Source organism: Anguilla anguilla, chromosome 11, assembly GCF_013347855.1.
Source record: "Anguilla anguilla isolate fAngAng1 chromosome 11, fAngAng1.pri, whole genome shotgun sequence".
Lineage (NCBI taxonomy): Eukaryota > Metazoa > Chordata > Actinopteri > Anguilliformes > Anguillidae > Anguilla > Anguilla anguilla.
Window position 1 is genome coordinate 17204262 of NC_049211.1, and position 13372 is coordinate 17217633.

The 13372-nt window shown below is 48.3% G+C and overlaps 1 protein-coding gene across 6 annotated transcripts in view; it reads left to right on the forward strand.

Moving 5' to 3' along the window:
* LOC118207767 (protein bicaudal D homolog 2-like) overlaps positions 1-13372 on the forward strand; it is a 57948-nt gene that overhangs the window by 20734 nt on the left and 23842 nt on the right. For all 6 annotated transcript variants that reach the window (XR_004761451.1, XM_035381748.1, XM_035381747.1 and 3 more), the window contains exon 2: positions 3376-3588. Coding sequence is in view for 5 of the 6 variants with exons in the window: in XM_035381748.1 (XP_035237639.1) it covers positions 3376-3588 (213 nt within the window). In the remaining variant the exon portion in view is untranslated. The remainder of the gene's footprint in view (positions 1-3375; positions 3589-13372) is intronic.

Sequence of the window (13372 nt, forward strand, 5' to 3'; positions counted from 1 at the left end):
AATTCTCCTCTTTTGCAAGGTGTGATATCATGGCTCTCAGTGGGAAATGGGGGAAGGTAGCGCTTCTGCTCACCACCTGTTGTGTGAGTGTGTGTGTGAGGGTGTGTTTGCGCGTGTGTGTGTGTGTGTGTGTGTGTGTGTGTGGGTGTATGTATATGTGTATGTATCTGCGTGGCTGTGTGAGGGGAAGGGGGTTTCTGTTCTATGAAGACGATGTGGGGATTTTGGAGATGTTGGGCTGCAGTATTTAATTGGTCTCTGTGGATCAGTGTCTTTCCTTCTCTGGGGTTTAGGCCTTTCATTACAGGGTCCCTGCTGATATCAGGCCAAGTGGTGTATTTAAAAAGGAATCGGTGCTGTTGACACAGCGGATGCACTGCCTTTCAGAATGACAGTACTCTCGCTTCTTTCTTCAGTACATTAATTTGTATCAGGTTTTCCCTTGTGCCGCTCAAAGAGAGTGAAATGCTTGTAAAGATATAGTAGTGCTCATGCACCTTTAATATTTATCGAAGTCCTCATGAGTTTAAAGCCCTTGTGCGAGTTCCTGAGCCCTCTGTTCAGTGCAGATTAGCACACAGAGCGTGTACACCATCAGTGCTGCATTACTTTTGCTGCAGTGATTTGTGACCTTTCTGATTTTTCATCCTCTCTTTCTCTGCTCTCCCTCCTCCCACTCTCCCTCTCTTTCTCTGCTCTGCTTCCTCCCTCTCTTCATCTATTTCTCTGCTCTCCCTCCTCCCTCTCTCCCCCTCTTTCCTTGATTACTTGTCTGATTCGCTGCAGTACTGTAGCTTCCTCTCTTGATAGTCCTTGTATCTGACCTTGTCTCATCCGCTGCGGAAGCAGTGACAGCCGTCTGGTCCTGAGGAACAAGATGGCGGGAATGATGGATGGAAGGGGAGGCGGAATCGGGCTTTATGAGGAGGGAAGTGACAGAGAAGTAGGTCAAAGCCAAGCCTGGGTTTTACTGCGTGCTTCGCTGTGTGTGTGTGTGATCTCAGGGGTGATTCAGCTGTGCCCAGCCCCCCAGAGGGGGACGTTAGTGTTGGTATTGGGGGGGGGGGGGGGGACACTCTCCTTCTGTCAATAGGCCTAGTGTTCCCTCACATGTTTGGAGGATTGAAATTGGTATTCTGCAAGGCAGTCTGTTGTGACGGATGATGTTTGTGTGTGTGTTTGCTTATTGTGGATTGCATATATGGGGTGTATGTAAGTGTGTGTGCGTGTGTGTGTTTATTGAGGACTGCATATAGGCTATGGGGTGTGTGTATGTGCGTGCGTGTGCTTGTTTATTGAAGATTGCATATTGGGTGTGTATACATGTGTGTGTGTGTATTGAATATTGCATATATGGGGTGTGTGTGTTTGTGTGACTGTGTGCATGTCTCTGGGGGTGGGGGTGTGATCAGGTGAGCACAGATGTTTACATCACCAATCTAAACGTCTCCAGACTTGTACAGTAGAGTTTCTCTGGGGTGACTCCAGCCCTGCAGTGAATGGATGGTAATTCCTGTGTACAGTTTGGTGTCTCCGCCTCATTTAGTGTGGAAAACAACCCGCCGTTTCAGATGTGAGATGTCAGTACATGTTTCTTGCAGGGAATGCCGGCATTGCTTTGATATCTTTTTAATCAAGGCCATGCCATGCGTGACACTTCAACCCACCAAACCAGATTAAAAAAACGGATTTGTCAAAAAAGTTGTTTAAGTAGGTCAGCATTAAAAATATAATTTGAAGTTCAGATTTCCATTTCCAAAAAGGATTTGCTGGGACTAATCCCTAGTCGCTGAGCAGGCTGGGGAAAAAGTCTGAAATGGTCACGTGCGTGTGTGAGAAGCTTAAAAAAGGGTCATGTATCATCTGCATCAGGTGAACCTGTGGATTAAATCTGCGTGTAGAGACAAGCCAGAAATGAAATCTGAAATGAATAAGCGAGGTTGTCGGATTTGAATTGGATAATGAGCGAGCTGAATGTCTTTCTGGCTAACCCAGATTCCTCCAGCCCGGAGTGCACTCTGTGTCGCTCCAGAGAGCAGATCAGGAGCTATGCGCACTGCAGCCCGCAGCCCATTATTAAATTAAGGTCACAATGCAGGAGAGTGAATTAGCAGCGTAGCGGCGTGTGCGGAAGTGCACCTCACGCCGCAGAGCTGCTAGCGGTCAGCTGAGGGACACAGCGCAGCCTTTTCAGAGGTGTTCCTCCATTACATCTGCTCCCTGCCAGGGGACATTACTACAGCTCCCTGACTCACTGCAAATTTGGGCCCCTTGCTTCTGTACATTTCAGTTCATCATGCACCATTTTTTCATTTTATTACTACACACTCTCTGGACCATAATGGCTTTTGCATTGCAGTGTAGCTTAGCCCATGCAGTTTCTCAGCTGTAGAGTTGCGTGTTCTCTTGGAGCTGTATTGGTGAGCAGGTTCTTCAGTTTGAGTGCTGAATGAGAGAGGAATTCCGTCTCGAACTTGTGCAGGTGTACAGTACCGTGAAAAAGTATTTGCCCCATTCCTGATTTACTGTATTATTGCATGTTTGTCACACTGAATGGTTTCAGATCTTTAGACAAAATTTAATATTAGACAAAGGGAAAGTAAGTAAACACAAAACACATTTAAAAAAATTGTTATTTTAGTTATTTAATAAAAGAAGTTATCAAACACCCATATCACCCACATGGAAAAGTAATTTCCCATGTAAATTTATAGCTGCTGTATAACAGCAACAACAAACTTAACAGAAGTAAATGCAACCAAATACTTCCGCTTCCTATAATTTTATATCAGTCTTATATTATTACCTTTTGTTTAAAGATCTGAAACCATTCAGTGTGACGAATACGCAGTAGCAGAGGAAATCAGGATAGGGACAAATACATTTATTCGGCACCTTATGCAGATGGTCCATCTTTTCATCTTCTAATTTCCCCCGGGGGCTGTGGGTCAGCTGATTGATTGATGTTCATCCTGAGCCCCCCCACCCCCCAGTTTCTATTGTCAGTACTGAAACCTGGTTCTTCTTCTCTCTGGGTCGCTCCCATAATTAAGTCTGTATATCCCTATGGACGAGCCCTTGGACTGCCCTTAAATGAGTGTTGCCATGTTGCCACTTGGACTTACTGGCGTTTTTAAAGCCTTTTTCACAAGTACACAAAGCTCTGTGAAACTGAAATGATTTTTCTCAGTGCCATTGGTGTGAAATGAGCAGAGTCTGTTTCCTTTAGCCAACTGCAGAGCGAAATGCTACTTGAGGGTGTTGATTTAATTAACTTCCCCCCATGACTGGAGCAACTTTGCTGTACGCTTGTGCAAAAGCAGGTGTGTAAAAGATGGCCGATCGTGACACTCATTGCCTCTCTTCTTTCTCCAGGCCTTTGGACAAGCTCACTCCAACCACAAGAAGGTGGCCGCGGACGGGGAGAGCCGGGAGGAGTCCCTCATCCAGGAGTCGGCCTCCAAAGAGGCGTACTATGAGCAGAGGGTCCTGGAGCTGCAGACGGAGCTCAGGCAGATGAGGAACGTCCTGACCAACACCCAGTCAGAGAACGAGCGGCTGGCCTCCCTGGCCCAGGAGCTGAGAGAGGTGAGCTGGGCCACAGGCCCTCTGCTGAAACCACACTCCCAAACAGACTCTAATGCATGCCCTGCTTCATGTGGTCAAGGGCTCAGCCCTGCCCACAGTTACGTTTCAGACACCCTGCATGAAAAGAGACACCTCAAAAACCACAAGGAAATCGCCTTGGTGTATCCACTGCGATGTGTGAGAATGTACTGTACAAATATTATACAATTTCACCTATTGAAATGCATTTGTGTGTATTAACGCACACGGTTTTGAAGACACAGTCACGCTGTTCTTGTCAGAATGATTGAATTTTTGGCTAGTAGTTGGTGTAAGGCCGAGGTGAATGCCTCTGTTGTCCAGCTCGCACGGCCATTTTCGCAACGGAACGGAACAGCCTCATAATAACGTGCAACAAACGCTGCCATTGTCACGGCCACAGACAGACCCGTCTGTAACAAAACTCGTGACACGGTGAGGAAGCTTGGTGCTGTGTGTGAGGTTCGCTGTGAGACTCACAGTCTTGTGTCCCCCCCCCTGCTATGTACTGGCAGCAGGAGGGGGGTGCCCGTATGCTGGGCCTCGCCCAGTCATTTATGTGGTACGTGCAGCCTTTTAATTCCCCAGGTGGGTGGGGCCGAAAATTACAGGGGCCAGCCTAGGCCTCTGCCGCTCTGTCGCTCGTGTTAGGGAGCGGAGGAGGAGGACAAGGAGGAGGCGCCGCTCTGGATTAAATCGGGGAGCATCTGCAACGTGTCCCTGTGCGTCTTTCTCACGCGGGCGTTTCCTTTGGCGGAACCATCTGATGGTCCGGCTTTTTTCCCTTTTTCCTGGAACGCTGCTTCCCCTGAAAACTGCACCCGCAGCTCGGTGGCTGATTCCTGTTGGCTCAGCCGAGCTGATCTTGTGTGTGTGAGGGGATGGGGCTTGTGGAGCTCTGTAAGAATCGCTGCCAGGTCCGCCTCATCACTGGACAGAGGACAGTGTTAACGCTGATAATGCTCAGCTTTAACAGGCTGTTACTGCATTTCCCCAGGGTCTCTGCTGAAGAGCGCCGTTGATGCTCTTGCTGTTTGGTGAATATTCATGACCAGCCAGGCCTGGAACGTTTTCAGCTCTGAATACTTGCCATTTCAAACAGCCCTGCAGATATCGATGGTGATTTTGCTTGGAATTGTGTTCTGATGGTGAAATGGTGTCATTGCCAGCAAATATTCATAGCCACCTGCTTTCTGCAGAACGCTTGAGATGAAATAGTACATTAAACATTAAATATGGAGTCAAGCAGAGATGGAAATCTTTATTGTGAATTCATGTTATTGGAAATAGAAGGTACACAGGTTAATTTCTGAAAAGATACAGTGCATGGAGAGCAGTATAGAGACAGAGAGTGGATGGAAAGCAGTATAGAGACAGAGATTGGATGGAGAGCAGTATAGAGACAGAGACTGGATGGAGAGCAGTATAGAGACAGAGAGTGGATGGAGAGCAGTATAGAGACAGAGACCGGATGGAGAGCAGTATAGAGACAGAGATTGGATGGAGAGCAGTATAGAGACAGAGAGTGGATGGAGAGCAGTATAGAGACAGAGACTGGATGGAGAGCAGTATAGAGACAGAGACTGGATGGAGAGCAGTATAGAGACAGAGAGTGGATGGAGAGCAGTATAGAGACAGAGACTGGATGGAGAGCAGTATAGAGACAGAGATTGGATGGAGAGCAGTATAGAGACAGAGAGTGGTAAGCAGTATGGATTCCGTAATGGGCCCCCAACTGAATGGCAGATGGAATTCTGGGAGCTTCAGCCTGATCAAAAGGCAGCACTCTACTCTTCATATAATACGCTAGGGGGAAACGACAATGAACTTCTGACTGTAATTTAAGCAGCATGTAACCTTCTTTAATTCAGCTTGAATTCAGTGCTGATTGACCCTCATTTAGAAAGAGTGAGCCTCAGTCTGGAGAGGATGGAGATAACAAAAGCCCTGCACCTTGAAAGGCTGTGTGCTTCTTTGAATGAGGCGTGGTGTCTGGCTCAGGGGAGAAGGGGAGAGGGGGTGGGATTAGGGGGGTTGGTACGGCAGCTTCTGTCACTCCTGGATCAGGAGTTTGATCTCTGTGAGATGGGCTTCTGCCCACAGGCAGTGGGGGTGGGACATCTTCACCTGTCAGCTAATCAGGGCTTACAGGCAGAATGTGCGCGGCTGCCTTTGAAGCATTGGGTTGGGCTGAGCGCTGATGGCTGCAGGAGAGAGGGTAAGGGGGAGATGGGGAGATGGGGAGAGGGGGAGAGGGGGATGGCCCTTGGTGGCTGTTGTGCTTCCAGCGCGAGCAGCTGTGTTGGGCTCGGGGCTCAGAGCAGATCTCTCACCAGAGACTGGCTCAGCCGTGTGTATTTGTTTCTTGGGGTCGTCTTGTTTTTGGAGCTTGCCCTTCTCCCCAGGGCTCCAGCCCGCCCTCCAGCCCCCGAACCCTCCACCCACTCCCCGCCCCCCAGCCCTCACCTCCAGCCCCCGAACCCTCCACCCACTCCCCGCCCCCCAGCCCTCACCCCCCAGACGTTGTCAGCTTTAGACTCCGTCTCATCCCTGGGTGTGATCTGCCCCAGAGATACGCCTGTCTCTCTGGGGGGATATGTGCAGGAGCAGGCTACGGCTTGTCCGTTTCCACCCTGTCCCAGGAGTGTGCCCCCTCCCCCCCCCCCCCCCCCCAAAATACAGGAACAGGAATTAAGTCTGCGGCCTGGGAGGGGGGCTGGAGGCCTGGGGGGAGGGGCGGTCCTGCAGGAAAGCCGCCATCTGGAGGGCCCAGCCCTGCCTGAGTGTGTTTATTTTCCACTGCTGTTGTGCCCTCCTCTTCCTGTTGTACTTTGAAGCTGGAGAAAAATACACCACAACTGCTGTGTATCTTTTTCTTTCTCTTTCAGTTATCCCACCGCTGTTCTATGGTGCGACACTCCACTGCTATTTGTGTGTCTTGTTTCGTGTACACTGCTCAAGCTAGTGATCAGTCTGTTTACAGACAGAGTAAATAACTGTTTCTTTCAGAAACGGGATTTGACTGTGTTTGTTGTAGGGTTTGGGTGCTGGTTCTTGGGAAGACCCTAGAAACATGTAGGCTACATTTCAGCTTCTGCAGGCATTGCACAGAAAACAACAAGTGTGCGTTTTCAAAAAAAGTGGAGATTATGGCAAGTACTTCCGCATAAACATCTTTAACTTGACAGCTTTGTCATAGTGCCTAAGATTTTCAGAAGCTTCCGAATCCTTTTCTAAAACTGGCTGGCTCCTTTTTGCCTCACTGCCAAATTTGTTCAAGGTGGATTTCACCATTTCCAGATGTGGGTTTCCATGCTTCCAGACCTGAGACATGGTTTCAGTTTGACTGTTTGAAGTGAAAACAGGAGATCTGCTCAGTGTTCCCTGTTTCACAACAGTCTTGTGAAGTTTTTTTTTCTTAAGCATGTCTGGGCAGCAGGGTTTCTTGGTAATGAGGATAAAGGTTGTGGGTGGAGAATAGGTAGCCAAGCTGCTCTTGAGGCTGTTGTTGAACATAGTCTGTGCAGAACTGAACTGCTCAGAATGCACTGTGCTGAGCATAAGCTGCACAGAACTGAACTGCTACTAAAGTCTGTAATTAGCTTAGCCTGTGCAAAGCCAAACTCTGCTGTGTACTGTATGCAGCCCTCACCCGCACACAGTGAACTGCGGCACGCTCGATGCTGTTGTCGGTGGTGTAGTTTTATGGTGATGGTGCATGATTGGGGCAGGCCTCATTTCTGCCTTGTTTGCAGCTGAGCAGCGGGAGTGTGCGGTATGTGAAGTCCACTGGCCGTTCGCCTGCTTCCTCAGCTGCCGCAGTGGCTATGCAGCAGTGGCTGTGCATGCCAGGATGGGAAGTAGTGCCCGCCCCGAAACGGGCGCCAGCCGGAAGCTCCTGCAGCTGCGCAGAGCGCGGTGTGGAGTAGGCGACGCTTCGCCCGCTGTGCTGCAACGGGGAACGACGGGGGGCTTACTGATGGCTCCAGGAGATGACATCACCACATGTAATTCGACAAATCAGGCTAGTTATGGCTACTGCCAAGTGTGTGACAGCCCAGCTGGTGTCTGACCATCACTGCATTGCAGTATAAGGAGACGCTTGTGTTCCAGGCAGAATCGGGGGAGGGGAGAGAGCCTGATCACTATGCCTGCGTCTCCTACACACAGTCTCCATGGCACCTTCCCACGTCTCCAGATAAAATATACGCTCTCTTTTCCTCCTCTCATGCTGTCTCTCTGTATATCTCTCTATCGCTGTCCTAGCAGGCTAAATCCTACAGCCATTATTATTCAGTGCAGGATCGTAGCTGTAGCTCTACCAGCTCTTGCCTGGCTGTTGCCACGCAGATGGGATGTCATCATGTGTGTTTGCTGCTCTTACTGTGCGCGTGTGCGTGCATGTGCGCACGTGTGTATGAGTATGCACTCCCATGTGCGTGCGTGTGTGTGTTTGTGTGTGTTTTTGCATGCATGCATGCCTTGTCTGTCTGTTGTAGATTAAGCTGTGTTGTGTGTTAAGACGGTTAGGCATAAAGAAAGGTGTGAAGGCGAGCACAGGGTTTCGCTCCAGGTTTTCAGCTTTGTTGTTTCCAGGTCAGGTCTGAAACACCAGGCACCACTGGAAAAAACCAAACTCCAGGTGTGTTTTAAAAACCCTTTCATCTGACTTACCCTGTTTCTTCACAGCTTTGATGTCCCAGTCAGATGAACTTTTACCAAACCTGCTCTTATAAAACACATTTCACCAAGGAGAGAGTTGCATTGATGTTACTGATGAAGGCCCTACTTTAACAGCAGGGACATCTGCAGGAACATGAGACTGAAAAGCACCCAAGCAAAGCAATTCACATGAGACATGAGACATTTACCATCTTATCATTTATGAAAAGAATGCATTAATTTACGCTCATCCACCTTCAACACCAGCAGAGCCTTCGATGAAGGGCTGCTCCAGCACCTTAACTAATTTATAGGGATATAACTATAATTTTAAGGGATATAACTGAAAGACCCCATTGTCTCACCTGCGATGCGTGTAGTGAGCACAGTGAAGATAGGAGAGAAGAAGAGGGAGGGAGGGAAAGGAGAGGAGAGCTGAGAGAGATGAGAGAGATGGAGTCCCTGTCCTTGCCCCCAGAGAGTTCTCAGGGAGAAGAAGGGAGAGCTGATTAAACTTTCAGACCCTGTCCTCACAGTGGATTCTGGGTAACCGTGCCCTGCATTTGGCTTTGTTTGTTCCAAACAGGGAGTTCAGCTGTGACAGTGCGGCTAACAGAGGAGCTCACCATGTACAGGGGGAAAGCGGAGGTGTCATATTGAGAAATCCTTAGAACAGATGACTTTTTATTTTGTTTGCTAGGAAGCCATAGAGTCCTCTGGAAACAGAAAGTGTGTTTTTTTTTCATAATTAGTGTTTATCTTGGTAATGTGTTCTTGTAGTTCATGTAGGATTATGTTTGATTGTTATGAGAGATGAGTGCTTGGGAGCATTTGAAAGAGTGACTGACCTTCCCGAACTCAAGGGGAAAGGGAGTATGTGACCTCTGGCTCTGAAGGGGTCAGGTGATGGGACTCCATGGATTTGATGGAGGCGCAGCATGGTTATTCATTCATAGGTCAAGGTCAGGACTTCCTACTGTCCCGGCTGCTTTGCAGAGTGTCACCCCCCTCTGGATGAACACCCTGCAGGGCGCTCGACTGACCTCTACGCTTCCAGCCATGGATTGGGCTAATGGCAGGAAATGCGTGGCGCCCACAGGCCGGGGAGACGAGCCGGGGAGGGCGCACCGTCTCTGGAGGAGCAGAGAGCGGGGAGAATGTGTGTGACGGCATGAAAGCTTGCGGGCTGTAATTAGTGGTATTTTCCAACGTGGCTGAGTTATAGGATTAGACATGAAAAAGGGAAGTGAGACCGAGAAAGGCCCCACTGTAATGCGCGTGACACCATTAACTCATTTTTAGCTTGCGGCGCGTTCGAGCGTGTCTCATTCCCAGCTCTCTGCTTATCCTGAGAAATGCCTTCATCAGCTGCGCTGCGGATGAAGACCGCAGTGCCCTTCCGCTGTAGGGTGTAATGTGCTTGGTCCTAGGAAATCCCCTAAATGGCAAAAAAAAAAAAAAAATATATATATATATATATATATCCACTGTCCCTGTTAAATGTATAGGGAAAATCAAGCATGCTGTTTTGTAAATTGAATTATTTTCAGTATATTTCACAATTAGTTTAATTTAATATGACCAAAGCTGTTTTCTGCTTAAGCCCTTTATGTTTAGTAGTATGTTTTTTTTCAGTGGCTTAGCTGTATGCAGGTTAAGTGACAAGGCGCATCATCTGTCCATTCTCCTTAGCCTGTTGCATTTAAGGTTATCTGAAAATAAGTAAGTAGTACAAAGTAGAAATTTGATTTCCTTACGTGTTTCTCCATTTAAACACACTCTTAAAAGCCACGAATCGTTCAGCAGAACTGACATATCCCGGACCACAAAATGAAGCCCTATTCTTTCCTGTCAGGGATTTGTGTACACATCAGTGACTCCCGCTCTCAGTGGAACCAGGCGAGTGCCTTTGTGAACACCACACTCCCGTCCCAGCCCCCTTGCTGTGAAATAATTAGGGAAGGCATTTAGTCAGTAAGTGTGGTTCTGCCACATCATCTCTCTGACAGTAATCCACCGCTTTAGTTTAAGAATTTTGTGGTTGACGTTTAAGAAGGATTAGAAGACCATGACACATTTCTATGTATAATGATATATTCCACTCTTTATGGTATGGAGTGGAATATATATATATATATATATATATATATATATACATACACACACACACACACACACACACACAGCATTAAGAGTTATGCGTGAGGTTGCTCACTCCCGGTGTTGTGAAGTGTACCGTAAGCTCCTGGCAGGTATGCCTGGAAAATTGGCTGATTATTGCGCACATTTGCATTCATTTCTCCTGCAGAGAGGCACTCACCTCCTCCCGGAGTTTCATCTTTTTTTGCTATATAGGCCGTGTGAACCTTAGTGTCATGGGCCTGAAGCTCAGGTCATACTGTGACTGAATTGGCATATTTTTGGATACATGACAGTGGGTGTGCTGCTCCCCAGTTTCACAGTAAATCATTTGAGCCACACCCACCTGGACATAGGTGCCCTGTTCACCCCACAGGCAACCAATTAAAATGGGGAAAAACAAAACATGCTATTACAGGCCTCACTAAACTGGCTCACTAAACTACTTATTCATGCCTGTTGAATTTAATTAGCAAAATACGGTTTTAGGTGTAACCCAAGTGGCTGCCAATCAAGGGGGGGTGTGAAGAGGCTGTTTTTGTCACCCTTTTGGCTTATCCAGTTTAATTGTACCTGCCTGCAACAGTAAGTCTGCCACTACTCCCTGAGATACTGAAGCCCTTGGAGAATGACAGGACATTTGTTCTAGAATGACCAGGAAGCTGTGGTCTCATTGGTTGATGTGAAACGGGTCTTCTCAACAGGCATAGAGTTCCTGGTGGCGTAGTCTGGCTGTCTGCCATCTAGCATGCTTAGTAATGACACGAGTGTTGTAGTGTGACCGGAGAACCGAGAGCTCTTCAGCTGGGATCCTGACATTAACCCGGTGGCCCTGGCGCACTTACTCAATCCAACCTGATCTCATTGGATATCGGTGTTAAATTATTAAGTTTAAAATCTCCAGATGTTCCGCATGTAATCGCCCTGAAAGATCACCACGCCCAAACCACTCTTCATACGTCAGGGAGGTGGACCGTCATTTTGTGCCGTCCTCCCGCCTTCTGTGCTGACCCTACTGAAATGCATTAAAAGAAATTGCCATTGATTTCTTAATGATTTTACGTGTGGATTAATTTAACCACAGACAGCAAAATTGCTCTACTCCATAATTCACGGTAGCATCCAATTACGCAGATGGCTTATTATTTCAATGCACATCATGAACACGTGACATGCTACATGTAACAATAGCTGTATAGCGGTATTAGAAAGGGAGGAAGAGAGAACTAAACACACAGGGCCAGTTTCTGGTTTCCCCTCGCCGGCTCACTTGTTAGGGAGATGGGTGTGTGTGTCTCTCTCTCAGAATTCTCTGAAAAGTGAAACGCAGCTTTGTGTCTTGTCGTGAGCCGTAATGGAGCGCGGCCGGCTCAAAGCAGCCGGGCTTCCCAGTCTGAGCCCAGCGCACCATTACAGAGCACGTCTATTTATACCCCCATCTGCCCGCCTGCGAGGGATCTGAGCTAATTTCCCTCAGACATCTTCCTTTGCCGGATGTAGATGCTTTTTTATAAGGCATTGACCGCAATCCCAGTATTTCACGTGCTGATACGGATTAGAGATAGGATGATGAATGATATACGTGTTTGGCCTTCGCTTTGAAAAGCCGACCGGCTGGCTACAGCATTCCTCCAACCTCCCCCCCCCCCCCCCCCCCCCCCCCTTCCCCCAGTCCTATGTGAGATGTAGTGTGGCAGTTTTACTGTATGCAGAAGGATCCAAACCCGTCACTTTTTTTATGTTGAAATGCCATGATTCAGCCTAAACCATGCAGTGGGAGTAGCGTTGACCCTCAGTGGAGCTGTGGCTCTGTTTGTTAGCAGCAGCTGTCAGCAGCATCGTATGAGGCAGACTCGCGGACAGACGGCGCCTTTTCCCCGTTGTCGCGTTTGTAATCTTGACACCTGCCATCTGAAATCATGCCGCTTTCCAAGAAAACCAATCGGGGAATGTGCCTGAGCTTACGGTGTGCGGATTTATGGGGACAAACCGATCTAGGAAACGATTCAGCCTCCGCGCGCAAGCTGCGTGGTCTCAGAATCTGTCCGAGGGATAATCGGCCTGAATTTCAGCGCAGACGGGACTCTCTCTACTAAAATAACTGATTTACTTTAAGCACAGTACCTATGGTGTGATACCCTGTGAAAGAACATTTTGAAATGATAAAATTGATGTGCTTCCTTTGCTGATAAGGGATTAAGAGGGAAAGCCTTCGGTCCTGAAATCAACTCTTAGGCTGCACGGTAATCTCTCAGAGGAGAGATTTCCACCTGCTCTGCTCACTGTGCTGCACGTGAAGCTCAGCCTCCCTGAAAGTGGGGTTTGAAAGATACTGTACGCAGGGATTTCAGTCACAAAGGAAGAGTGGGGGAGATGGAACCGAAGAACCTGCTGTCAGACACTCACTCAGACACATACTCAGACACAGAGCCTGAGTAATTGGTGGGTGGCTCCTGGCCTCTCGTGAAACACGGGTCGCCTCTCACCCCTTGGGTGGTGTGGGGCAGCTGCAGGGGCCCAGTGGGGGAGATTAGGGAGGAGGGAGTCTCTGATTGAAAACAACAACGCTGCACGGGGCGGAGGGTCTTCTAAATGAAGCCTTTCATTATGCTGATAAAGGACCCCTCCTGACTGTGGTGTTTATGAGGTGGGAAGTCAAACCAACCCCAATACAGACCCCCCCCCCCCCGCCTTCTGTCTCTTTGGACTGACCACCCCTCGCCCCCCTTGCAGCCAACTGCCGCCTCCAAAGCCTGAGTAAATATTTTTTGGCTTTTTTGTCAGACAGAAATCGTGCCCCATACTGCCACTGTCCCTGAGGGCTGCAGTAAGCTGGCTGACGGGTTAGGGAAATGTAGTTGGCTTTGTTTAGGATTTAAGTAGAAAACCTGCTTTAACAATAACATTAATTTGGGCTTGTGACACTTGATAAGCTTTTCATCAAATCGCATTACCTCGGTGGTTA